The sequence below is a fragment of the Heptranchias perlo genome, chromosome 16 (assembly GCF_035084215.1).
Source record: "Heptranchias perlo isolate sHepPer1 chromosome 16, sHepPer1.hap1, whole genome shotgun sequence".
NCBI lineage: Eukaryota > Metazoa > Chordata > Chondrichthyes > Hexanchiformes > Hexanchidae > Heptranchias > Heptranchias perlo.
This window is the reverse complement of record NC_090340.1, coordinates 45,586,634-45,611,525: the sequence shown is the minus strand read 5'-3', so window position 1 is coordinate 45,611,525 and position 24,892 is coordinate 45,586,634. Positions and strand designations below refer to the sequence as shown.

Below are 24,892 nucleotides of genomic sequence, written 5' to 3'. Positions count from 1 at the left end.
AGTGTTGGCACACACAAAATTCGCCTTTCAGAGGAAAACAATTATTTAGAATTCCATTTACTTCAGTGAGCTCAACTGCAACTGAGTTTATTAAATTGAAACCAGTTAAAATCTAAATTACTTCTAAGTTAGGGTAGTTTAATATGATTTTTTTCTGAATGGTTAAGAAACATCTCTAATCTAAACTCATAATTTAAATTATTCCTGGTATTCTGTTAATGCTTTCTGATGTTATCAGCCTGTTACAATGTTTCCTCAAGCAGTTAGCAGTAGGTAGTTTTCTATGTTTGCCTTTGAATGACCTTTGGCTGGATTGGGCTGAGTGTACTTTGCGACAGCTCCATTTTAGGTGTTTTTAGAAGGGGGAGGGGGTGAGAGGTTGAAGAGGGCAACTGCTGAGTTTGTACATTGTGAAGGAATGTTTTCAAACAAAAAGCACTGGTATGTGAATAAAGAACAATTCCTTTCTAAGATAGTACTAACAGTGGCATATATTTATGTTTGCTTAGCCCCTGGCAGAGAGCCATTCAGTCGCTGCATTCTCTAAATACTTTACTGGTCTGTGAGTTGGAGTGGCAATGTGAATGATGTTGGTAGGCTGTGAATAACTTCATTTTTATAAATATCTGCATTTATATTTAGAAATTAAATTCTTATGGTAATGCTGAACTCCAGACATGTTAAATGTATGTCAGCAGTCTTTCTGCTTCTAAGGGTGGGGGTGGGGGGTTATTTTTTAAGATAGAAGAAAATTTTACATGCTCCTATGTTTTGGCCAAAGCTAGTAATATGATATTGAAGCATTCGGTGGGTTACAATTTAATTAACGCAATAAATATTTAAGCCCTTTTGTTCCACTTCTCCAATTTTCTGTCCTCTCCTGAAGGTGCTAATTCGTAATGGGGCATGATTACCCCCTGGTACCATTATTCATTTGAGTGTCGTGATGATGAACATAAGTTGGCTACTTCAAACGTCAGGGATATAACAAACAAGCCTAATCCTGCTGTCAGTTCGTGTCTGCATGTATGCTTTTTCCAGAGGTTATTAGATAATAAAATAATGCTTGCATCCAAACGAAATATTGAAACATATTAAAGCACATTACACAATTGGTTACTTTTAGAAGTGCAGTCACAGTTGTTACGGAGGATAGTGATAAAAAGCTTGTTCAATTTTGTACATTATTTTTTACTTGGTCAAGTGATGGTGAAAATGTTTTGTATTGTTTAAGGAAACAGCCATTTACAATCTGACATGACATGCTCTACAGCCTTTTTAACTGTCTAATATTTTAAGGTGTTTTAACAGCACTCTTAAGTTCCACAAACTCCAGTGAAATTGAAGAGGACTTTGGATTAAACCCAACAGCTGCTGCCTTCGATTAACAAAGAAAGAATTTGAATTTCTATGGTACCTTTCACATCCTCAGGATGTCCCAAAGTGCTTCACAGCCAACTAATTACTTTTTAAGTGTAGTCACTGTTGTTATGTTGACAAACACACTGGCCAATTTGTGCACACCAAAGCCCCAGACACAGCAAATGAAAGGTAGTATTAGTTGAGGGAAGAATGTTGCCCATTACATATGGAGAATTCCCTACTCTCCACTTTGAATAGTGCAGTGGTATCTTTTACTTACCACTGAGCAGGCAGACTGAGGCCCTGGTGTAATGTCTCATCCAAAAGACAGCAGTGCCAAAAATGCAGCACGTCCACAATACTGCATTGAAGTACCATCCTATATTGTGTGCTCAAGTCCTGGAGTAGGGCATGACCACAGTTTTTTTTTACCTGAAGACGAGAGTGCTACCACTGAATCAAACTTAAGTGCTAAAGTGATTTTAACTTCCGGGTTTTCGGGAGCTTGGAGGCTGCTTATCTCCAGGCAGGCAGGGGCTTCATAAATATTGAAATGTTGGGGTCCAATGATGTAACTTGGACCCTGATATAATTTTAAATCTGAAATGTGCAATTTGCGTGCAGTCCGATATCAAGCAGCATTGGGCCAAAAGAGACATAGGTAAGTATTAATTTAAAAAATTTTGGCAAGGTTCCTTGTGCACCTCCAGACACATCAAGGGAACCTTTTGCCTCCTCTGTTGTGGGCTTCTTCCCCATTCTTTGGCTGTGATTGGCCCGGAGACCCCTCCTTCCTGATACCCCGCCAGGGGCCATTTCTGTGGGTCCCCGGCAGCTTCTGGTTCCAGTCCCAATTCTTACTGCCGCCCACTAACGTAATTCCCACCAGCTTCGAAACAGCACAGAAACAGGCCATTCGGCCCAACGGGTTTATGCAAGTGTTTATATTCCATGCGAGCCTCCTCCCACCTTACTTGATCTCACCCTATCTCCATATCCTTTTATACCTTTCTCCCTCGGGTACTTTTCTAGCTTTCCTTTAAATGCATCTATGCTATTCGCCTCAACTACTCCATGTGGTAGCGAGTTCCACATTCTCGCTGCTCTCTGAGTAAAGAAATTTGTCTTGAATTCCTTATGGGATTTATTAGTGACTGTCTTATATTTATGGCCCCTAATTTTGGACTCACCCATAAGTGGAAACATCTCTACTTTTACTCTATCAGGTCACCTCTAAGTCTTCTCTTTTCTCGAGAAAGGAGTCCCAGCCTTTTCAATCTTCCCTGATAGTTATAACCTCTCCGTTCTGGTATCATCCTTGTAAATCTTTTTTTGCACTTTCTCCAGTGCTTCTATAGCCTTTTTGTTATATGGAGACCAGAACTATGCACTGTATTCATAAGTGTGGTCTAACCAAGGTTCGGACAAGTTTAACATAACTTCTCTGCCTTTGATTTCTATTCCTCTAGAAAGGAACCCCAGTGTTTTGTTTGCATTTTTTATGGCTTTGTTAACCTGCTTTACTAACTCTAATGATTTGTGTATCTGTATTCATAGATCCTTTTACGCCTCTACCTCATTTAGATTCTTATTTTTCATGAGTAGGTGGCCTCCTGATTCCTCCGACCAAAATGCATTACTTCGCACATCCATATTGAAATTCATTTGCCATTTACACTTCTGCACCACTTCCCATTCTGCAAGTTTTCTTGTATTTTGTCGCAGTCCTCCTCAGTATGAACTATACCCCCCAATTTGATGTCATCCGCAAATTTTGAAATTGTACTTCCGAGTTCAAATCATTTATGTAAATGGTGAACAACAGTAGTCTCAGCACCGCACTACTTAAATGAGGCCCAGTTTAAATAGCCTGGGCCTCACACTGAACTCTCCGTGGGGGTTTCCCGCATCCTACCCGCCTCGAATGCGGCCCAAGATTAAAAACGAGGCCTGCTCTTGGGGCTCAGATGAAAGATATCATAAATCGGCCACCAGTTTATATCATATGAACCTGTTGATGAGATTAGAACTTTGATATCGCTCTTGCTTTCTTGTTTATCTTTTTTGTTTTTTAGTTTAAAAAGAACAAAAGTAGTATAGATAATGCAAGGCTTTACAATGAAGAACATCAAAATGCAGTTGAGGATTTAAAACAAAATAATAATTTGGGGATACTTTTAAGTGAGTAGCTTTCAAAATCAGTGACTCGGCAACAAAAATCCACTTCTGAACAGTGCCTCTAAGACTTGTCCGTATTTTAACACAGATGTGAAATCCATTTGAACCTTTTTAGGTATAGGCAGTAATGAGACATTGTTGATAGTGTATCTAAAAAGTTGAATATTTAAATTTAATTTAAGATACATATATGCTGTTAAATTTGTCAATTTTTATGTTCTTTTGAGTAAATTTTGGAGAAGTGACAACAAATGATAAAACTCCAGGCAAGGTAGAATGGGAAACGGTGCACACATTATTCCTCAACAAATCAATGGCTGTTAAATGATTATTTAACTAAATGTATTGTCATTTAAGTATAAAATATATACTGTAAAGCTCAAGTTCAGGACAGTGAAAGAATACAACAATAGAAGAAAAATAAAAACAGATAAATTTCTGTTTTCCTTGATCTCTGGATCTTTGGGTATTTTCAAAATCCTTGCAAAATAAATGTTCGTATTGTGACTGCACGGAGTAAAGATGCAAAGTCTCAGATCAATCAATAGATGTTTACAATATTGTGTTCTTAGTACTATAACTGGCACTGAACCCAGTAACAAATGAAGCAACTATATAAACAGTTAAAGTAAATATGTATGTTCCATAGAGCAACATTTTGAGTTTTTGAGGTTCATTCCAGATTCATTTTTGCTTATGATGTGACTGCAACTAGATTAAAAATGGAACTACAATTTTCTGTTGAGATCTTGGCATAATTGTGAAGGATCATGATTGTGCACACAGCAGAATATATTACTAGGTTAAACTTTTACATTTCTATATATCTATTTGATTGGGTAGTTGCCCTGAAGATAGATTGTAAACTTATCCAGTAAGGAGTTGCACCATATTGACTAGGAAAGCACCAGTTTTGATCAGCTCTGTGTTGAGTTAACAGATCTCCGTAGGAATGTTGGTAGGCAACTAACTGCAAATCAGATAGAGTAGTTGCTCCTGATATTGCTATTCACTGACTTCTGCTGGAAAGGCACATCTGTGGACATTGGGTGAGGAAAGGATTAGGTTCCATTGTGATCCCACCCATGTTGCATAACCTGCCTACACTCATGGTCAAGGCTCGCATATGAAAAACAGCTATGTAGGTCAGGATGCCTGCCACCCATAGAACTATATCCCAGCAAGTAGTAGGGGGTTAGGAGTAAAATAGGGGGAAAAGATTTGTCTGGATTTTTTTTTTTAAAACATGCATCTTTTGTATACTCTGTCTTCATTCATGGATTTAATTCATCATATTATTCATATATCACATAATGTTACATTTTCCCTTCTTTCCTAATTCTTTTTGCCATATTTTCACACTTTATCTTTTTGTCTTGCGCTTTCTTTTATACTTTGTCTTTCTGTATTTTTACACTTACACTGTACAAGAGGTACAGAATATGAAGATGGCGATGTAATGGTGAACCAAATAAATCCTTAGACTGCAGTTGGAGTAGTGTGTGCGATTTTGGCCTCCACACTAGAGGAATAATATCGAGGCAATAGAGAGAGTACAGCGCAGATTCACTAGGATGCTGCCTGGTATGAAGAAGTGCAAATACAAATGAAGACTTGGAAAAATTGGGGCTGTTTTCTTTAGAACAGAGGAGATTATGTGGTGATTTGATAGAGATGTTTAAGATTATGAATTGTAAACAATTTTACAACACCAAGTTATAGTCCAACAAATTTATTTTAAATTTCACAAGCTTTCGGAGGCTTCCTCCTTCCTCAGGTGAATGGTGTGGAAGGAAGCCTCCGAAAGCTTGTGAAATTTAAAATAAATTTGTTGGACTATAACTTGGTGTTGTAAAATTGTTTACAATTGTCAACCCCAGTCCATCACCGCCATCTCAACATCATGATTAAGATTATGAAGGAATTGAACAGAGTGGATAGAAATAGATGGTTTGCAGTGACTGAGGGGTTAAGAACAAGGAGGTATAGATATGAGATTAAATGTAAGAGATTTAGGACTGAGAGCAGGAGAAACTTTTTTACACATAGGATTGTGAGGCTGTGGGATGCACTGCCAGAGTTAGTGTTTGAAGCAGAGACCAAGTCAGTTTTTAAGAACTAGTTAGATAGATGGTTGAAGGAAAGTAGAATAATGGGATATAGAAACAGGGTGGGTACAGGGGATTAAGACTACTGCTTTAATGGAGGATAAACACCAACACAAACTGGTTAGCCAAACTGCCTGTTTCCTTATTGTTATTTCTATGTAAAATGTGATCCTGGAGAATGTAAGAATACTAGTTAACATTCCCTAATAAACATTGTAAGGAGACCAATGCCTAATTGTTCAATTATTGTAACAATGCCTTCCTGCTTAAGGCGCAACCAGCTTTGTTGTTTTATGGTTTGAAAAAAGGACAAACCTAAAGAACAATGTGTTTATGTGGTATTTCATACTTTTTATGTGATCTCTACAAATATGGCTTTTGCAGTTTACTTTCAATCTTGTTATTCTTTAACTTCAGAACTTTTCATTTCTGTTTATGATCTAAAGTGCTGTGGTTATATGTAAACAGACCAATCAATAGTATGACCTGGGTTATCTATGTGCCTCAGTACAGGCTTGTGGACATCTCCATGCTCAGACAGTTGTTGTGGATCACAAGAAGACATGACAACTCTTCCGTCTCTGAGATGAAATGTGATAACCTAAAGTGGCTCCAACGAAATACATGGCCAATAGTTTGATCTGGGACAATGCCAGCAGCCATCTGCTTGGACAACCATTTTCTAAACCAGGAAATATATAAGTTTTTAACCATCTTATTACTGTACATATTTTATCTTTGGAGGCAACAAATTGCCTGATAAATTTGTTGCAATTGTTATGTTGTGCTGCCTTGTGTAGTTTTGAAACGTAAAGGGGCATTCTAAAACTGTCTACCTTTCTAATCAAGTATAGTTTGTAAAATGAAAAGCAATCGGGTTCCATAAGCTAATTAAAGGAAATGGGATTACAAAGTGTAAATTAAATTGTGTGCTGGCATCTACACCTGTTTTAAAATTGAAATTTTCTTTTAAATAAAGATTTCAAGTCTTGCAGCTTCATTCAATGAGCAGGTGATGGAACTGAACATTTCACTTGGTTAATCTAACCATTGGAATATCTTGTTCGCTTTGATCCATTTCTGTCTCCCTTGAAACTGGAAACACTAATTTGCAACAAACTTTTGTTACAGAACATGCCACAGGTGGAAACAATTTTGTGAGCACAAATAGAAAGAAAACTTAGTTTAACAGCAATACAAAGTGGATCGCATTTACTTCAAAATTTACACCGGTTTGTACACCCATCTTGCCGACAGGAGCTTATTCCCAAATATCCTGTGGAGCTCATTTGTCTATGTCGGAATGTAAAAACCGGTATAAAACAACGGCAATTACAGCGATATTTCCTCTATTGGGGAAATCTATGGGGCTGCTGTCTTCTGCCTTGACGCCTCACTCTCAGTCCTCTTGCTTCTGCTGCTCCTCTCCGTCTGCTCACCTGGCGAAGGAGGAAAGCTCCGAAAGCTTGTGATTTCAAATAAAACTGTTGGACTATAACCTGGTGTTGTAAGACTCCTTACATTTGTCCACCCCAGTCCATCACCGGCATCTCCACATCATGGTTATTATGCAGAACAGGGGTGTGCCCATTGCGAAAGCCATTCCAACTGCTTAGTCCTTTAAGAACATGGGAGCGGGGGGATCCAAAAAATTGGACTGAGACTGACAGCACTTTGGTTGAGTGTAGTGTTGGTCTCAGAAAATCACAAAGAAAATCACTATCAAACTCCAGATTTCCCAGTTACGCCAATATTAGGTGACTTCGTGCTGTCCTGTGCCAAAATTTTGGATGTAAATCCATGTGTGAGCTGGTCGTTGGGCGATATAGTGGGCGAAGCTATGTAAATAAGTGGCAGAGGGTTTTGGCAAACTTACCTCAAAGTATTGCAAACAATTGAGGAAATTCACGTGTAACTATGTTTTGGCTTAAAACTGGCGTAATTGGCTTAAAACAACTTTCAAAAAAAATATATTCCACTGAGGAAAAAAGATGTAAAAGAAATGACAGCCATCAGTGGCTAAGTAAAGAAATCAAGGATAGTATCTGACTAAAAACAAGGACCTATAAGGTAGCCAAACTTAGTGGGAGGATAGAAGATTGGGAAGTCTTCAAAAGACAGCAAAAAGTAACTAAAGGATTGATTAAGAAAGGGAAGATAGATTATGAAAATAAATGAGCAAAAAATATAAAAACAGATAGCAAGAGTTTCTACAGTTATATAAAAAGAAAAAGGGTGGCTAAGGCAAACGTAGGTCCCTTAGGGGATGAGACCGGGAAATTAATGGTGGGAAACATGGCGATGGCAAAAATGCTGAACAAATATTTTGTTTCAGTCTTTACGGTAGAGGACACTAAGAATATCCCAATACTGGACAAACAGGGGGCTCTGGGGGGGGAGGAGCTAAATACGATTAAAATCACTAAGGAATTGGTACTCAGTAAATTAATGTGACTCAAGGCGGATAAATCCCCTGGAGCTGATGGCTAACATCCTAGGGTCTTGAGGGAAGTGGCAGTAGGAATTGTGGATGCTTTGGTAATAATTTTCCAAAATTCTCTGGACTGGGCAAAAGTCCCGGCAGATTGGAAAACTGCTAATGTAACACCCTTATTTAAAAAGGGTAGTAGGCAGAAGGCTGGAAATTATAGACCAGTTAGCCTAACATCTGTGGTGGGTAAAATTTTGGAGTCTATTATTAAGGAGACAGTAGCGGAACATTTGGATAAACATAATTTAATAGGACAAAGTCAGCATAGCTTTACGAAGGGGAAGTCATGTCTGACAAATTTGCTTGAGTTCTTTGAGGACATAACGTATAGGGTGGATAAAGGGGAACCAGTGGACGTAGTGTATTTAGACTTCCAGAAGGCATTCGACAAGGTGCCACATAAAAGATTATTGCTCAAGATAAAGAATCACTGGATTGGGGGTAATATTCTGGCATGGGTGGAGGATTGGTTATCTAACAGGAAGCAGAGAGTTGGGATAAATGGTTCATTCTCGGACTGTCAACCAGTAGGCAGTGGTGTTCCGCAGGGGTCGGTGCTGGGTCCCCAACTCTTTACAATCTATATTAACAATTTGGAGGAGGGGACCGAGTGTAACATATCAAAGTTTGCAGATGATACAAAGATGGGAGGGAAAGTAGAGAGTGAGGAGGACATAAAAAACCTACAAGGGGATATAGACAGGCTGGGTGAGTGGGCGGAGATTTGGCAGATGCAATACAATATTGGAAAATGTGAGGTTATGCACTTTGGCAGGAAAAATCAGAGAGCAAGTTATTATCTTAATGGCGAGAAACTGGAAAGTACTGCAATACAAAGGGATCTGGGGGTCCTCGTGCAAGAAAATCAAAAAGTTAGTATGCAGGTGCAGCAGGTGATCAAGAAGGCCAACGGAATGTTGGCTTTTATTGCTAGGGGGATAGAATATAAAAACAGGGAGGTATTGCTGCAGTTATATAAGGTATTGGTGAGACCGCACCTGGAATACTGCATACAGTTTTGGTGTCCATACTTAAGAAAAGACATACTTGCTCTCGAGGCACTACAAAGAAGGTTCACTCGGTTAATCCCGGGGATGAGGGGGTAGACGTATGAGGAGAGGTTGAGTAGATTGGGACTCTACTCATTGGAGTTCAGAAGAATGAGAGGCGATCTTATTGAAACATATAAGATTGTGAAGGGGCTTGATCGGGTGGATGCGGTAAGGATGTTCCCAAGGATGGGTGAAACTAGAACTAGGGGGCATAATCTTAGAATAAGGGGATGCTCTTTCAAAACTGAGATTAGGAGAAACTTCTTCACTCAGAGGGTAGTAGGTCTGTGGAATTTGCTGCCCCAGGAAGCTGTGGAAGCTGCATCATTAAATAAATTTAAAACAGAAATAGACAGTTTCCTAGAAGTAAAGGGAATTAGGGGTTACGGGGAGCGGGCAGGAAATTGGACATGAATTTAGATTTGAGGTTAGGATCAGATCAGCCATGATCTTATTGAATGGCGGAGCAGGCTTGAGGGGCCAATTGGCCAACTCCTGCTCCTATTTCTTATGTTCTTATGGCGTAAATCAATTACATGTGAATTTCCTCAGAAAAAAATGGCACATCTCCACTCTTATGCTGAAACTTTCCCGGAAATTCTGGGACAAAGGGTTTAAGAACACAATCGTTTGTGTGTGTTTGTTTTTGTGGGAGTGGAATGGTCAATCGTGTTCAGTTGCTTCCATGATTGCTATTGGGAAATAGTTTGTAGAATTTTATGTAGCAGTACGAACGTTTGCAAGGAGGAGCTAATGCAGCCGGCAATATGGCTGGTGCATCAGAGAAAATAAAGGTGTTCCACTACAGACTGCTCCTTGTCTGGAATAAAGTGGAATTGTCAAAAATAAGTTCTGCTGCTGGCTCCAGTGTTGCTTTTTGTTCAAAGCTCCACTCACCTGCTGCTGAATGCTGCTTAAATTTGAATGGTAATACAATTCATTAAAAAAAAAATTCCCAGGTGCTCCAATGGACTGCCTGGGAACTTTAAACTTAACTTAAGCCTTCCCTGCATTCATTGTGAAGCCCAAGCAGCATGGGGTTACGTTTTAGAGGTGGTCTAACACCTCTTGCCATTGTGTGCTTTGAGTGGCTGTGAGGCTGAATAACACTACATAATCTGCGTTGTTGCAAAGATGGTACCAGTTCACATCATTAGAAAGTGCGTAGTATGATGGCCTGTAGATGGCTGATCTAAAGTATTTTGGCACATACAATCATAAATTATTCCTCAGCCAAATACAAACAGGATACTGCTCATATCTCTTCGAAAGTCACAAGGGACATTGTTTCATTAAGGAAATTGCACCTTGAGTAGTTAGGTGATTTTCCTCCTAACCTGTTACAACTTTTCCTTGTACTGGAACTTGCTATACTTTGTCTATACTTTGACTAGAGCCAGCACTGGTGGCAAAGCCAAAAAATGTGATGTGTCCTGGAATCTACTTTCATTGCCTGGAGCAAGTTGTTCTAGATAATTTTCAGTCTACATAGGAGCAGTAGTTGGAATTTTGCAAAAATATGACTAGCAGAGATGTCTTACTCACTTCAGGGTGTATCTGTGTTTGGCCTGCCAACTGAGAGGCCATTCTAGCATTGTGCTTGTCAAATGAGATATGTGTTGAATCAGCGCTCTGCTCAGACTCAACAGAGTGAAGTCTGGTTGCATGAATGAACTCTGCACTTAGAATTACATTACAGAGAATTACATAGAATTTTACAGCAGAGAAACAGGCCATTCGGCCCAACGGGTCTATGCCGGTGTTTATGCTCCACACAAGCCTCCTCCCATCGTACTTCATCTCATCCTATCAACATATCCTACTATTCCTTTTTCCCTCATGTACTTACCTAGCTGTTACAAAAAATATGATTATTTTGAATATTACTGTTTTTGTTGATTAAAAGAAGAAACATTACAGAAATAATTGGAGACGATCATACTGAGCCCAAATAGTTAAGAGTTGTGAATAGAAAGTACATCTCTATGAAAATAAGAAAAATAGCAAAGTGAAGCCATGATAGTTAGAAAATATTGCTCGCAAACAGCCTGAAGGCTAAAATATTTTAAATACAAGGAATCAAAAGGTCGTGAGAATTTAGACTCACAAAAGTTAGTTAAGAGTACTAAAAGGGTAAGGGAATAATAAAAAGATGGTTTGTGCAAAGCATAAAGAGGGGTTCAAAGAAATTTTTTAGCTAAATAAAGTATAAATAAAGTTTTAAAGACTGGATTTAGCCTTTGTGAGAAATCGGCATATTGCAACTTTGAAGAATTTGTCTTCATAAATCATGACTGTACAAATTCTGGATGCAATTTAATTGGCCTAGAAATTTAAATGCAGAATTAGTAAAGCATGCTGTAGGAAGATATTTGAAGAATTAACAAACTAAAGAGCATCTGAAACAGATGAGACAATGCTAAACAAACTGAATGAAGAAATAACAAGATGTGATTAAGCTTCATAGACACAAAGCCTGTACTAAGAAATAGAGGATAGCTAATACTACATTATTCAAAAAAGAGAGATAAATCCAAGGTATATTGTAGCCCAGTTAATCTAAAATTGGTTGAGGGAAGAAGACAATATAATTTCATGGCACAATATTACCATTAATCTGAAGAGCATGGAGGCTATGGAGAGTTGCTAGCATAGGTTTAGAAACAAAAACAGAAAATTCCCGCTGTCAGCTGTCACATATCACTTCAATAAGTAGGTGACCGCTGCTTGTGGAACTATACCTCAGTCTGAAATCAGGAGGGGAGATGAGAAAAATACTGATAATAAGCATCTGAATGAGTTTGAGTTGGAGTAAACATCTTTCACAGTATAAGGCCATTATAATTAAAATAAGATTTAGAGTAGATTATCAGTTTTTTTGGGGCCAAAGGCTCTTGCCATAGTTTGTTCCAGTAAATGTACATCAGGTGTATAGGTAAGTAAACTGATCTGGAAAAAAACCCTAAAGATATGTTAGGGGAAAAATCTTGTATATTGGGTGTATTGTTTTCTTTTCTGTTCTCTTTTGAAAGTTTCAGTAGATGGTGTAAAAGCTTCTATAGGTATGTAAAAAGGAAAACACTGGCGAAGGCAAATATGGGTCCCTTACAGACAAAGACGGGAGAATTTATAATGGGGAATAAGGAAATGGCAGAGAAATTAAACAAAATCTTTGTGTCTATCTTCATGGAAGACGACACAAAAACCTCCCAGAAATATTAGAGAACCAAGGGTCTGGCGAGAAAGAGGAACTGAAAGCAATTAGTATTAGTTTAAAAAAAAGTACTAGAGAAATAATGGGACTGAAAGTCGATAAATCCCAAGGACCTGCTGAACTACATTCTAGGGTTTTGAAAGAGGTGGTTACAGGAGTAAAGATGTCTCACTGCAATTATATAGGGCCTTGGTGAGACTGCACCTGGAGTATTGTTTACAATTTTGGTCTCCTTGCCTAAGAAAGGGTATACTTGCCTTAGAGGGAGTGCAACAAAGGTTCACCAGATTGATTCCTGGGATGGCGGGATTGTCGTATGAGGAGAAATTGAGTAGACTAGGCCTGTATTCCCTAGAGTTTAGAAGAATGAGAGGTGATCTCATTGAAACATACAAAATGCTTACAGGGCTCGATAGGGTAGATGCAGGGAGGATGTTTCCCCTGGCTGGGGAGTCTAGAACCAGGGGTCACAGTCTCAGAATAAGGGGTAGGCCATTTAGGACTGAGATGAGGAGAAATTTCTTCACTCAGAGGGTGGTGAATCCTTGGCATTCTCCACCCCAGAGTGCTGTGGAGGCTCAGTCATTGAGTACATTCAAAACAGAGATTGATAGATTTCTAGAAAGCAAAGGCATTAAGGGACATGGGGATAGTGCAGGAGAGGTTTTGAGGTAGAAGATCAGCCATGATCTTGTTGAATGGCGGAACAGGCTTGAGGGGCCGGATGGCCTACTCCTGCTCCTATTTCTTATGTTCTTGTGTTGCTAAGAAAAGTTAAGTGTATGATCATGAGTCACACTGGTTGCTTTGTATAATTATAGAAAGGCTAGTGGATCTCCTGTGGCATTGCTCATGGGTAGTCTTGGGTCTGGAGCATGGTTGTGAGGTTTAATTGCTAACCTGGCCTGTGCTTTTAAAGCTGCAGACTAGACAAATCCAGGTAATTATAACTATTAATAAATTGCTGAGATGCTTGTAAATTGCTCACTGACTGGCTTTTTCCTCTTCTTAAAGACTGTTTTGCTTATAACAAAATGTTATGTCTGGTGTGTGACTGATGCTCACTAGGCATGAGACAAATTTATATATTTTTCCATAAGTTTTTCCTTTGTGAGCAAATAATAGATGCGATATCTGAAAGGCAGTGCTGCTTATAAATAGATCAGCCATCACACATGAGCTCTAGGGACCGACCCTTGGAGGGAGCAATTGCTTTGTGACATTTCTCCTTTTTGCTTTGATTGGCCCGATTTGCAGAAAACTCGAGGTGGCTAGAATCACCTCACTTGCACTTCCACAGGTGTGCAGACTTGCACTTCCACAGGTGTGCAGTCCATATACCTGTTTTCTCTCCCAGGCTCTCAGCCCTTAAATTTTCAGTCTGAATTGCAGATCGATTCAAGCAATGGCCAATGACTGCTTAGGAATCAATGAAAATCATGTGACATCGAGAAAGCTAACATGTAATGTGTGGAAAATATAACACATCTCCATTCATATAATGCTTTACCCACAGTAACTGTGGACCTGACACTGAGTTCCATCAGTATTGCAATGCAGAAGAGGGTTCATTGGAGGAAAGTTGCTTAATACCCAAGATTATGAAGCATGTTTGGAAAACACAATACTGCCTGTATTCCCAAGATGGGATTACATCTCATGGATCCTTGCTTTAACCGTACCAATTCCTGTAAACTAAGGCTTCTCACCAACAAATAGTTTGTGACATTAGTCTGACCTAAGAGTGTCAATTATCTTCATAATGTAGCAGCAGGCTATACTTGCCTCACGTGGCAAAAGAATTATACAGGGCTCGGGGCCAATTTCAAGTTTCTGCCAAAGGTGATAACAACTGTTGTACTCCTATTTGAAATGGAGCATAGATTCATCTGAGTTGAAGAACTCTGTTCACCATAGAGCACCACCAGACATACTATACTTCACAAGGGTTTTAGTGTTTCAACTCTCACCCTACTCGTGTATAGATCCTACAGTATCCTCGCATACCCCAGACACCTGCTTTCAATTTAATGTACTGTCCACCTCTGTTCCTTTCTCTATTATCATTTGCTGATGCTAGGATTCACTAATGCTTCCTCTCCTTTTTGCTGTCCAGTGACAAAAAACGGGGAACATTATAATACATTAGGCAATTCAAAGCTCCGCAACACAAGTACATAGATTCTATTAATGCTATAGTTCCTCTAGTGAATAAAATGCGTTTGTTTAGACTGTGAAGCTTAGAGTGAGTCTCTTACCAAATAATGTTTTCTATCCTCATCTCATTGGTAGGGGAAGGTGCAACACTGAAATCTGGCAGCTAAACAGGCTAAGGAATGATTGTTTCTTGCCATTTGCTGACCTCCCCTTCCAGATTTATCATTCCAAAAAGTTGGTGGATATACACTGTGTTAATAGCACTAATGTGGTTAGCAAATCATGTATCTCTTTTGGAGGCAGGACACTAGATTAACTAATTGCAAAATGAAAGAAAAGGACTTACTTACGTAGTGCCTTTCACAATTATAGGACTTTCCAAAGCGCTTTGCAGCCAATAAAGTGCTTTTGAAGTGTAGTCTTTGTTGTAATGCAGGGAAACACAGCAGTCCATTTGTGCACAGCAAGATCCCACAAACAGTAATGAGATACATGACCAGATAATTTACTTTTTAGTAATGTTGGTTAAGGAATAAATATTGACCAGGGCACCAAGAGAACTTCGCTGCTCTTCTTCAAATAGTGCCATGGGATCTTTTACGTCCACCTGAGAGGGTAGATAGGGTGTCAGTTTAATGTCTTATCTGAAAGATGGTACCTCCAACAATGTAGCACTTGCTCAGTACTGCACTGAAGTGTCACCCTGGATTATGTGCTCAAGTCTCTGGGTTTGGACTTGAACCCGCAACCTTCTGACTCAGAGGTGAGCGTGCTACCACTGAGCTAAGGCTAACACTTGATCAAAGAATGACTAACTGGCTGATGAAATGCATCTATTACTGTTACTTTGTAGGGTATAATCTTCCTGATATGTTTAAGAGCAATTTAGAAATGGCTGTAAGCAGAACATGGACTCCTGTGATTTTAAAAATGTCTCAATGCAAAACATGTAGAGCAACATTCATACCTTTTGTGAACTTACTTCTTCGATTGGATTGTAAATGATGTCTTGCAGTTGACAGGACTGTATTAATCTCTGCTGAAACTCCAAATCAGGCAGATTCTGCTGTCATTGCTATAGAATAATAGTTGCATGATCTACAGGGGAATACAGTGAAGGAATTAATGAGTGCAAACATGAAGCAGCTATTGAGAACATAATGCATGCACTGTATCAAAATTAAAAGTTTATTTATCATATTACAGCTAAAATTATAATCCATGCAAAATCTCTAACTTAAAACAATTGTCAGCATAACACAGGTAATCAAGCCATACTTTATGCACTGATGAGAGATAGTTTGTTGTTATATTTCTTAAGCCTAACTATTGTGTTTCAGGTTTCTCAGAGTATAAGAACATAAGAACATAAGAAATTGGAGCAGGAGTAGGCCAATCGGCCCCTCGAGCCTGCTCCGCCATTCAATAAGATCATGGCTGATCTGATCCCAACCACAAATCTAAAGAACACAAGAAGTCGGAGCAGGACCCGGCCACATAGCCCCTGGGCCCTCTCCGCCACCCACAGGGCATTGACCGATCCGAACTCAGCTTCATGTCCAATTTCCTGCCCGCTCCCCATAACCCCTAATTCCCTTTACTTCTAGGAAACTGTCTATTTCTGTTTTAAATTTATCTAATGATGTAGCTTCCACAGCTTCCTGGGGCAGCAAATTCCACAGACCTACCACCCTCTGAGTGAAGAAGTTTCTCCTCATCTCAGTTTTGAAAGAGCAGCCCCTTATTCTAAGATTATGCCCCCTAGTTCTAGTTTCACCCATCTTTGGGAACATCCTTACTGCATCCACCCGATCAAGACCCTTCACAATCTTATATGTTTCAATAAGATCGCCTCTCATTCTTCTGAACTCCAATGAGTAGAGTCCCAATCTACTCAACCTCTCCTCATATGTCCGCCCCCTCATCCCCGGGATTAACCGAGTGAACCTTCTTTGTACTGCCTCGAGAGCAAGTATGTCTTTTCTTAAGTATGGAGACCAAAACTGTATGCAGTATTCCAGGTGCGGTCTCACCAATACCTTATATAACTGCAGCAATACCTCCTTGTTTTTATATTCTATCCCCCTAGCAATAAAAGCCAACATTCCGTTGTGCCAAGTGCATCCCTGTTACTGTAGTTATTACATTTACTAGTGAAGATGTTGAAAAAATGAATTAAGTTAACATTTTCAATTAACGGTTTTCTTTTCCTTCTTTGTAGAATCCGTCTATGACCTACTGCCAAAAGAGCTGCAGCTTCCAGCAAGTGAGACAACTATTGTGTCAATGAGTCAGAAAAGTGGTGGTGAGGCAGAGTCTCCTCCCTCAGCTGCAGTTGCTCCTGGTATGCAGTTCCATTCAGTTTCCTTCTTTCTTTGTTTAATTGCAGATATCATTGCTGGCAGCTATGTTTACTGCTGGCAGTGCTTCAAGCCATACAGAACTGATCTAATTCTCACAGAATCACACAATATAATCAGTGACTGTTCTAATCAGCAACATTATCTGTGTGGGAAAAGTGGAGTATGGATACAGTGTGCTGGAAGTAAGACCAGGTACTGCATTAAATTACCTGGGTCCCTAAAATATGCAATCTTTTCAATGAGCAGTTATTGTGCAATTATATATGCATATATTTCAAACTTGCAAACCTTGTTTATGTCTTATAATGTGCAACAATGGCTACTTTTTTCAAAACTTCCTTTAAATGCAAATTAGTATTACATCAAAAATATCCAAAAACTATTTAATGGTGATAAATTACTTCGGATATAATTAAGTGTTTGATTCAGTATTTATAAATATTATTGACATAGTCTTGGGAAATATCAGTGCGTTATATATCAACTGTTTTTGTCTTTTTTTTTCTCCATCCTGCCATGAAACCATCTTTAAAGAACAAAGTGTGAAACTAAATAATTAACAATTTTCAAAGATTAGATCTTTTGTATTTGAACTTCTGGTACTAAATTCCAATGTCGTGTTTGCAACTAGTTATAAATCTGTCTTTTAGTAAGTCTGAATTTTGGAGCTATTCTGTCAGCTAATGCAAAATGATTAGATTTAAATTAACAGTTGCCTCTCAGTCTGCCCAAAAGAATATGGTAGTTTTTGATGGACTAAAATCCAAAGCGAATATTAAGCAACCTACTTTCATTAATACTTCATGAACTATTCATTGGTAAGAGAATATGATTTGATTGGCTGGCAAATGAGCAGCAATTTCTAATACTTTTATGGTCTCCTCTCCTCTCTTTTCTATCTCCTTCTCTCTTTCTCCCCATCACTCTACTTTTCTTCTCTTTCTCTCCCTCCTCCTACCTTTGGCACACTACTTTTTGCCAAATCACCCTACTTCTTTTTCACTCTGTTTTGTCTTCTAATTTTTCTCTCTCTATCTTTCTCTCTCACATACCTTCTCATTTCCATGTGTGTGTCTCCCTCCCCCTTTCTGTAAGTCCTCTCTGCTGTATGCCTCTCACAATTTCCCTCTTTGTTGTCTTTCTCCCTCTTTTTACAAAGCCTGGGCTTGTAACTATTTCAGTATGACTGCAGCTTGACATAAAATCAGCTTTAAAAAGTTCCCAAATGGTCCTGTCGATTGTCTCCCAATGTTCATAAGAACGTAAGAAATAGGAGCAGGAGTAGGCCACATAGTCCCTCGAGCCTGCTCCGTCATTTAATAAGATCGTGGCTGATCTTCGACCTGTTAGCTTCGCTGTTATTTCATGAGCAATTTCCGGGCCAATAATTTTATAACTTCCAGTCCATTGAATCAATGTTTAAACTGTCAAACAGTTAATATCATTTGAAGAAAGAAAAACATTAAACCCTTTTGTTTGTCTTGAAATTTAAGTTGAAAATTGTTTTCATCATGGCAAGGGACCTATCAATGTTGACGTATAGATTCTAAGAAAATGTTTGCACTGCACTGTCATGGCACTCCATTTAGTTTTCTGCCACTAGATACTGTAAATGAGCCATGAAAATTTTAGGAAAAAAAATATATTTATTCTATATAGGATATTTTTTCCATAGTATCCTCATTCCTATTCTTTGAAGAGAGAGAGGTCTTCAAAGTAAGCAGTTGGATTTTACAATTTGCATATTCACGAACAAACTGCTTGCATCATAGATGTTAACTGTTAGAAGAACTTTATCTGGCATACATTCAGTTTATGTTTTGAATGTTAAGAGAAGGTGCAGAAGCGTTTGTATGGAAGAGCCGTTCTGTGAGAACAGGGATTTCCGTTTCCCTTTCACCTTCAGAAAGCTCTTCCACATAGTAACATGAATAGAGTGACAAATACATTCCTTATGAAGAAGAATTCACAGGAAACTAATACCTTGGTAAGAAAGAAATAAAATTTATTTTTTTTCAAGTTCTGAGTGCAACTCTGCCCTAGCAAGGCCAGACTGACTGATCCACTAGTCCAAGGTATAATTTGGGGAGGGGGAAGAAGAGGACAATTGAGTTCACCAAGTGGCTGTATTTTAAATGTCATCAGGAAAGTGGAAAGGAAACTGCACTCTTTAACGGTGATGTGGAGATGCCGGTGATGGACTGGGGTGGACAAATGTAAGGAGTCTTACACCGGGTTATAATCCAGACTATAACCTGGTGTTGTAAGACTCCTTACTCTTTAAGGGTGGCACATTCAATTCAGGAATGTGTAGAATTCATGCTGAATTGTTCATTTTTATTGATGTGATTGATTTTCTGAGAGGAACATTTCTGCAATGTACATGAGAGTCAGGGGCTCCATAGAGCAATTGAATCAAATTTTAAGCATTCGATTGTAGTTATGTTTTCTGAGTAGCTTTTGCCACCAGTTTTTATTTGCATGTCCACCAGAGGCAGTGGCAAGTGGAATGCAGTTGTTTAAACTTCAAGTCACGAAAGTACACTTCCATTCTTTGATTGTGCTTAATATAACATGTAGAGTAAAGTCAATGAACTGGATCCACTGACCATAAGCTAAATGGAAGATATATAATTGTTTGTCTTCTTAGATGGTTAGTATGAGCAGATTATTGTAGAGAATAATTCAGCGGAAAAGCCCATGCTTAATAGCCTGTTTCTATAAAAAGCTACGGAGATCAGCATTGGTGTCTTTTGTTTGGATGGAGGCCTTGACTCTGCCTGGGATGCCGTCAGGTAGGATGGATAATTATCTCTGAAAGGTGCAAGAACCAAGGTTGCCATGACCAAAATGGTATTAATAGTATAACTTCGTGCTCCGCCAATGTAATGTTTGCCAGAGTGTTAAGAACCTGAGAACGTAAGGAAAGGCATAAAGTACTTGATCAAAGTGGATTGTCAACTTGTCTGCCGGAATGCATCCGGCTGTACTTTTCTGGAGCAAACTAATGGTACATGGAAATTCTCCACTATTGAAAACAGGCCATCACAAATTTCACAACAAACACGCAGTCATCAAAAATTTAATATTTTTTAATGGAGAAAGGCAACTAGTGATAACCACGGTGAAAAAGTTGACATTGGCAGCATAATTGGCAACTTCTGTGCCAGATTACCCCTCTGCTGACAAATTTCCATGTTTTAGCAGAAATTGGACTAGAAAATAGTGCTGTTGTCAAGTAGGGAACATAGTGGTCTTGATATATTTCATCAGTGTTTGTTCTCCATCCGTACTAGTGGTGATGACCTAAACTTGATAGTAATGTGACCATGGCGGAGAATGGATAGTTATGGATTCTTAGACCCTGCTTTTCATCGCTAGAGTCAGCAACCCAGAACCTGCAATTTGTTGGGGAATCTGGTTGAAGTTAGGATTTTAGTTGGTGTCTGGAAAAACTCCATAATCTGTCAAGTGGCCAGTGTTGTTTATTGTGAAGGAATTAAGATTGAAATTGGGGCTGTGAAACTCACGTTATAAATAAAAGACCAACAATCATAGATAGATTAAACTGCAGATAACTAACTGGCATGGAGTGCTTAATCAAAATTTTCTTAATCAAGTTGTTGAATATCACACTGGTGAACAGTAAAGTGAGATGGCCGGAACAGAACCAAGCAATAAATGTCTGACAATTTTCACATAGAATGAATTACATCCTGCACTATAAACAGGTGATGACACAGGATGCACATAGAAATTTGTACAGATTCAATGTTCATGTAAATTGGGCAGAATCCAAATGCCATCTTATGAAAGGCTAGAGCAATTGATTGGAGTACTTCTCTTTTCCCCCTTTCCCTAAACTTAGACCTGGATTTTAGGTATTGACGTATTAGCCTAAATCTAAAATTGTTTTACTTTTGCAGTCACTGTAATTATACTTTTCTAAAATTTATATATTTTTCCAAGTGCTTTAAATGTTTAACTGAACCCATTAATGAATTCCTCCCAATGTTATTTGCTTATTAGACTTTTTTACGTGAGTGAATTAATTGGTAACAGATCTCTGTGTTTGGTTGTAAATGTTTTTCACTTTTTAAAATTTGTGCACCATTTTTGTGTTAAATCATTATTTCTGTTCAATGCTCTGTTCAAATGTGCAGTGGGCATATATATTTTTTTCTATTTAGAAATTTTAAGTGAAGAAACAGCAGCAATATCAACTGTAGAGTGTGGTATTTTTAGACGGCAATTATTTTTCTAACGGGATCTAGGTTGAGGACACAGTTTGTGCAGTTATTATCCTGTCTTCTGCTCTCTTCACCTTTGGTTCCTGCTTCTGTGATTGATGGGTACTGGAGAGAAGAGTGGACTTAATTATCATAATACAAGCTATATGCCTCTTTCCTTCCCCCCCACCCCAATAAAAAAGCTATGTCTTTTTGTGGATTCATTGAAAACTTGAATTTTCTTTTAAAAATAAACTGTTAAGCTTGTAGTAACTTCAAATAGGAAAAATATGGGGCAATGCAACTTCAATATAAAGCTCCCTTATATATCATAATATGGTATAGCACAGGAGGAAGCTAATCGGCCCATCATGCTTGTGCCGGCTCTTTGAAAGAGCTATCCAATTAGTCCCACTCCCCTGCCCTTTCCCCCTAGCCCTGTAATTTTTTTCCCTTCAAGTATTTATCCAATTCCCTTTTGAAAGTTACTATTGAACTTGCTTCCACCACCCTTTCAGGCAGTGCATTCCAGATCATAATAACTCGTTGCGTAAAAAATGTTTCCTCATGTCGCCTCCTAGTTCTTTTGATAATCGCCTTAAATCTGTGCCCTCTGGTTACTGACCTGCCACTGGAAACAGTTTCCCTTTATTTACTCTGTCAAAAGCGTTCATGAGATTTGATAGAGGTATTCAAAATCCTCTAAACCTTCTCTGCTCTAAGGAGAACAACCCCAGCTTCTCCAATTTCTCCACATAACTGCAGTCCTTTATCCCTGGTACCATTCTAGTAAATCTCTTCTGCACTCTCTCTAAGACCTTGGTAACCTTCTTAAAATGTGCTGCCCAGAATTGAACACAATACTCCATTGAAAACATCTTTTAAAATGGCATGCACTTAATATTTGAATTTTATAAATGTGTACTAAAAAGATTTAAGCACATGCTTTGTATTGAAATGAAAAAGCTGCCATATCTTTCTCTCAGGTAATTTTCAATTTCTGGTTTGTTTAATGTATTTAAAATGTAAAATCAATTGATCCCTGATTTAAAAGCTAGACCGCCAGCAAGTGGAGAATAGTATGTGGCTTAATTTGGAATCCTAACTTTTATTTCACAAGTGAGAAGACAGTACAACTTGATACTAATTAAGCAGCTCCTTGTAGTCAAGTAAAAACATCAATTTGTACACATACATGTGCCCTAGGCTACATAATTACTCTCAAGCTGTACAGTGCAAAATGGATGTATTGCTTTTGATGTGTATAGGGCACATCAATGCATTTTAAGAAAAAAAATCTATAGTCTTGAAAATGAAATAAATGGCATTGGAATGACTTTTATTTGAGCAAAATTTCACTTCTGGATTTTATGAATTTTCAAAATTACTAAGAAAGGAACATGTACCATTTGCTTACAGACGTCTTAGAAATGGGGATATTGCAATTTTAAATGGGAGGAAGAGAACTGATACCAGTACAGTTTGAGTATTTCTAAATCTTCAGATTGCATTCATGTACATTGGAGTTATTCATGTACATGCAGTATACAACATGGAACAGTATAGAACAATAAGATTAGTTTTTTTTACAACTCTCAGCAAAAAAGTAGGAGCAAAATATAATGCACCAACTCTTAAATCAAACAGTTTCTTCCTGATTTACTCAAATAATTCATTTAGTTACATTTTGCATAAGTCTCTATCAGAATTGGCAAAATGGTAAGCATGAGCAGATAAATAAAACTTTACCATGTAACACATTAAATGGTTAATTGGCAGGATTAAATCCTTATTCAATAACAACAACTTGCATTTATATAGCACCTTTAATGTAGTAAAACACTCCAAGGCACTTAAATAGAACCATTAATGCATTCAAGATTATTATAATTTCAATGAATTAACCTCATGCTAAAATTGTGTGTTTATGTGATTTGAAGGCCATTTTTACTTGATAATGAACTTGCAAATATCACCCCAAGTACACTGTATTGCATTTCTGATTGATTTGCAGTCATTTATACCAACCTGCTATTGATTCGCAATTGGGTTAGATGGATATATTATTGCTGGGACGCCAGCAGCTAATTTTAGATTATTCTTTGTGCTCATCAAAGCAAAGACAATCAGTCCTGGGGATGAAACACTTTTTCCAATTTCAAATTCTAACATCCACATCAGGCACTCCAAGAAAAGCACCAACCATATGCAGAGTAAAGTTGTTTCTGTCCCAACAACGTGCTTTTGGCTCAAGCTCAGATGAGCACACTCTACTGCACCAATGGGAATTTTTCCATACCATTTTCCTTCTGGCCTCTCTGAGTGAGAGTGAACATTTATTACCAAATTAGAGGCACTTTCGTGTAGTGAATTTATACCTGTTCTGAATTGGTTGGGACTGTTCGAATTAATTTTTGTTGCACTCTTACAGCAGTAGAGAGAGGAGACTATTATCCGTTATGTTTCGTCTCAATTCAAATCCATGACCTAGAAGTGAAAGTGAGGTGTACTAACCCACTGCACTACCCTGTCTTTGATTAGCTTTTTCTTCCTAATTGCTACACATGGAAGTGTGGTTGTACCACTGTCGTAGTTGTATTCGTGTCATAAATAAAGACTGTTTGTTTTATACCAGCAATGCCTAACCCAACAGTTCTCACCCAGGATATAAATTGGTTATGCTTTCATACTTCACATAAATTGTCTGTATTTCTTTGATAAATTGCTTCTGTATTTGATTATGATTGATTGATTTTACAGAAGTTCTGAGAACAAGCGTTTATTTTATAAGGGTCCTTAAATTTAATATATTTCAAATTTTTATAGATAAAAAGAATAAGAACAATAGCCTTTTTGTACAAATTTAGGGATTATTTTCTCTTTGCTACTTTTAGTGAAAATGTAGACTCAAGCAAAGTTACGTTTTCACTCAAAATAGTGGACTGAGAAGAATGTACCCCATAATGTTGATTTGCAGCCACTTTCTTTATTTTCTTGCTCGAGAATCTTTAATCAAAACAGGATATTCAAAAATGTTCCTGTTAACCGTAGTTTCCAAGGTTATTTCAATAATAGTTGGTGTTATTCACAGGCATTAGTATTAAAAAAAATAATTTGTTCTCCTCCAATTACTTTTATTTTGTTTGTCTCCGTATCAGTTTGCTTTCTTATTTGTGTTGCGATTCACAATTTAGTTTGTACTCAATGCAACTATCCTTTTATGATTCTTTTCTACTGGTCTATTGATGCAAAATTACATTTATTTTCATATTGAGCAACCTGTGCATATATTTTTAAATTATGTAATTCTTAACAGCATAAATTATAATTCAATCTAAGTTTTTAAAGGAATCAACATGCCTAGTATTTATAGGGAAAGAGCAAGCGGCAGAGTGTGGATAGATGTGTGGCTCGGAGAGAGGGAAGGAGGAGATGGATAGCAAAATCTGAGGTAGGATCGGAGATTGCTGCTGAGGCAGGGGTAGTAGGAGTTGAAGGCAACAGAGCATCTTGAGGGAGAGCGATAGGAGGGGGAAGGTCATATTGGGAAGGAGAGTAGCAGGAGCAAGATATATATGGGGTGTGAGAGCTAATTGAGCATTTAAATTTTGGGAGGAGAAAATTTTTGAATTATTAGTAGACTGTACTTCTGTACATTTAACAGCAATTTAATAGGGACATGTTCATTACAAATTCAATAGTGAGTATAGACGAAACAGTGCCTTGGTACAGCTCAAA

The 24,892-nt window shown here is 38.2% G+C and overlaps 1 protein-coding gene across 2 annotated transcripts in view; it reads left to right on the top strand.

Moving 5' to 3' along the window:
* nfat5b (nuclear factor of activated T cells 5b) overlaps nucleotides 1-24,892 on the top strand; it is a 158,809-nt gene that overhangs the window by 47,509 nt on the left and 86,408 nt on the right. For both annotated transcript variants that reach the window (XR_010965974.1, XM_067998070.1), the window contains exon 2: nucleotides 16,784-16,906. Coding sequence is in view for 1 of the 2 variants with exons in the window: in XM_067998070.1 (XP_067854171.1) it covers nucleotides 16,784-16,906 (123 nt within the window). In the remaining variant the exon portion in view is untranslated. The remainder of the gene's footprint in view (nucleotides 1-16,783; nucleotides 16,907-24,892) is intronic.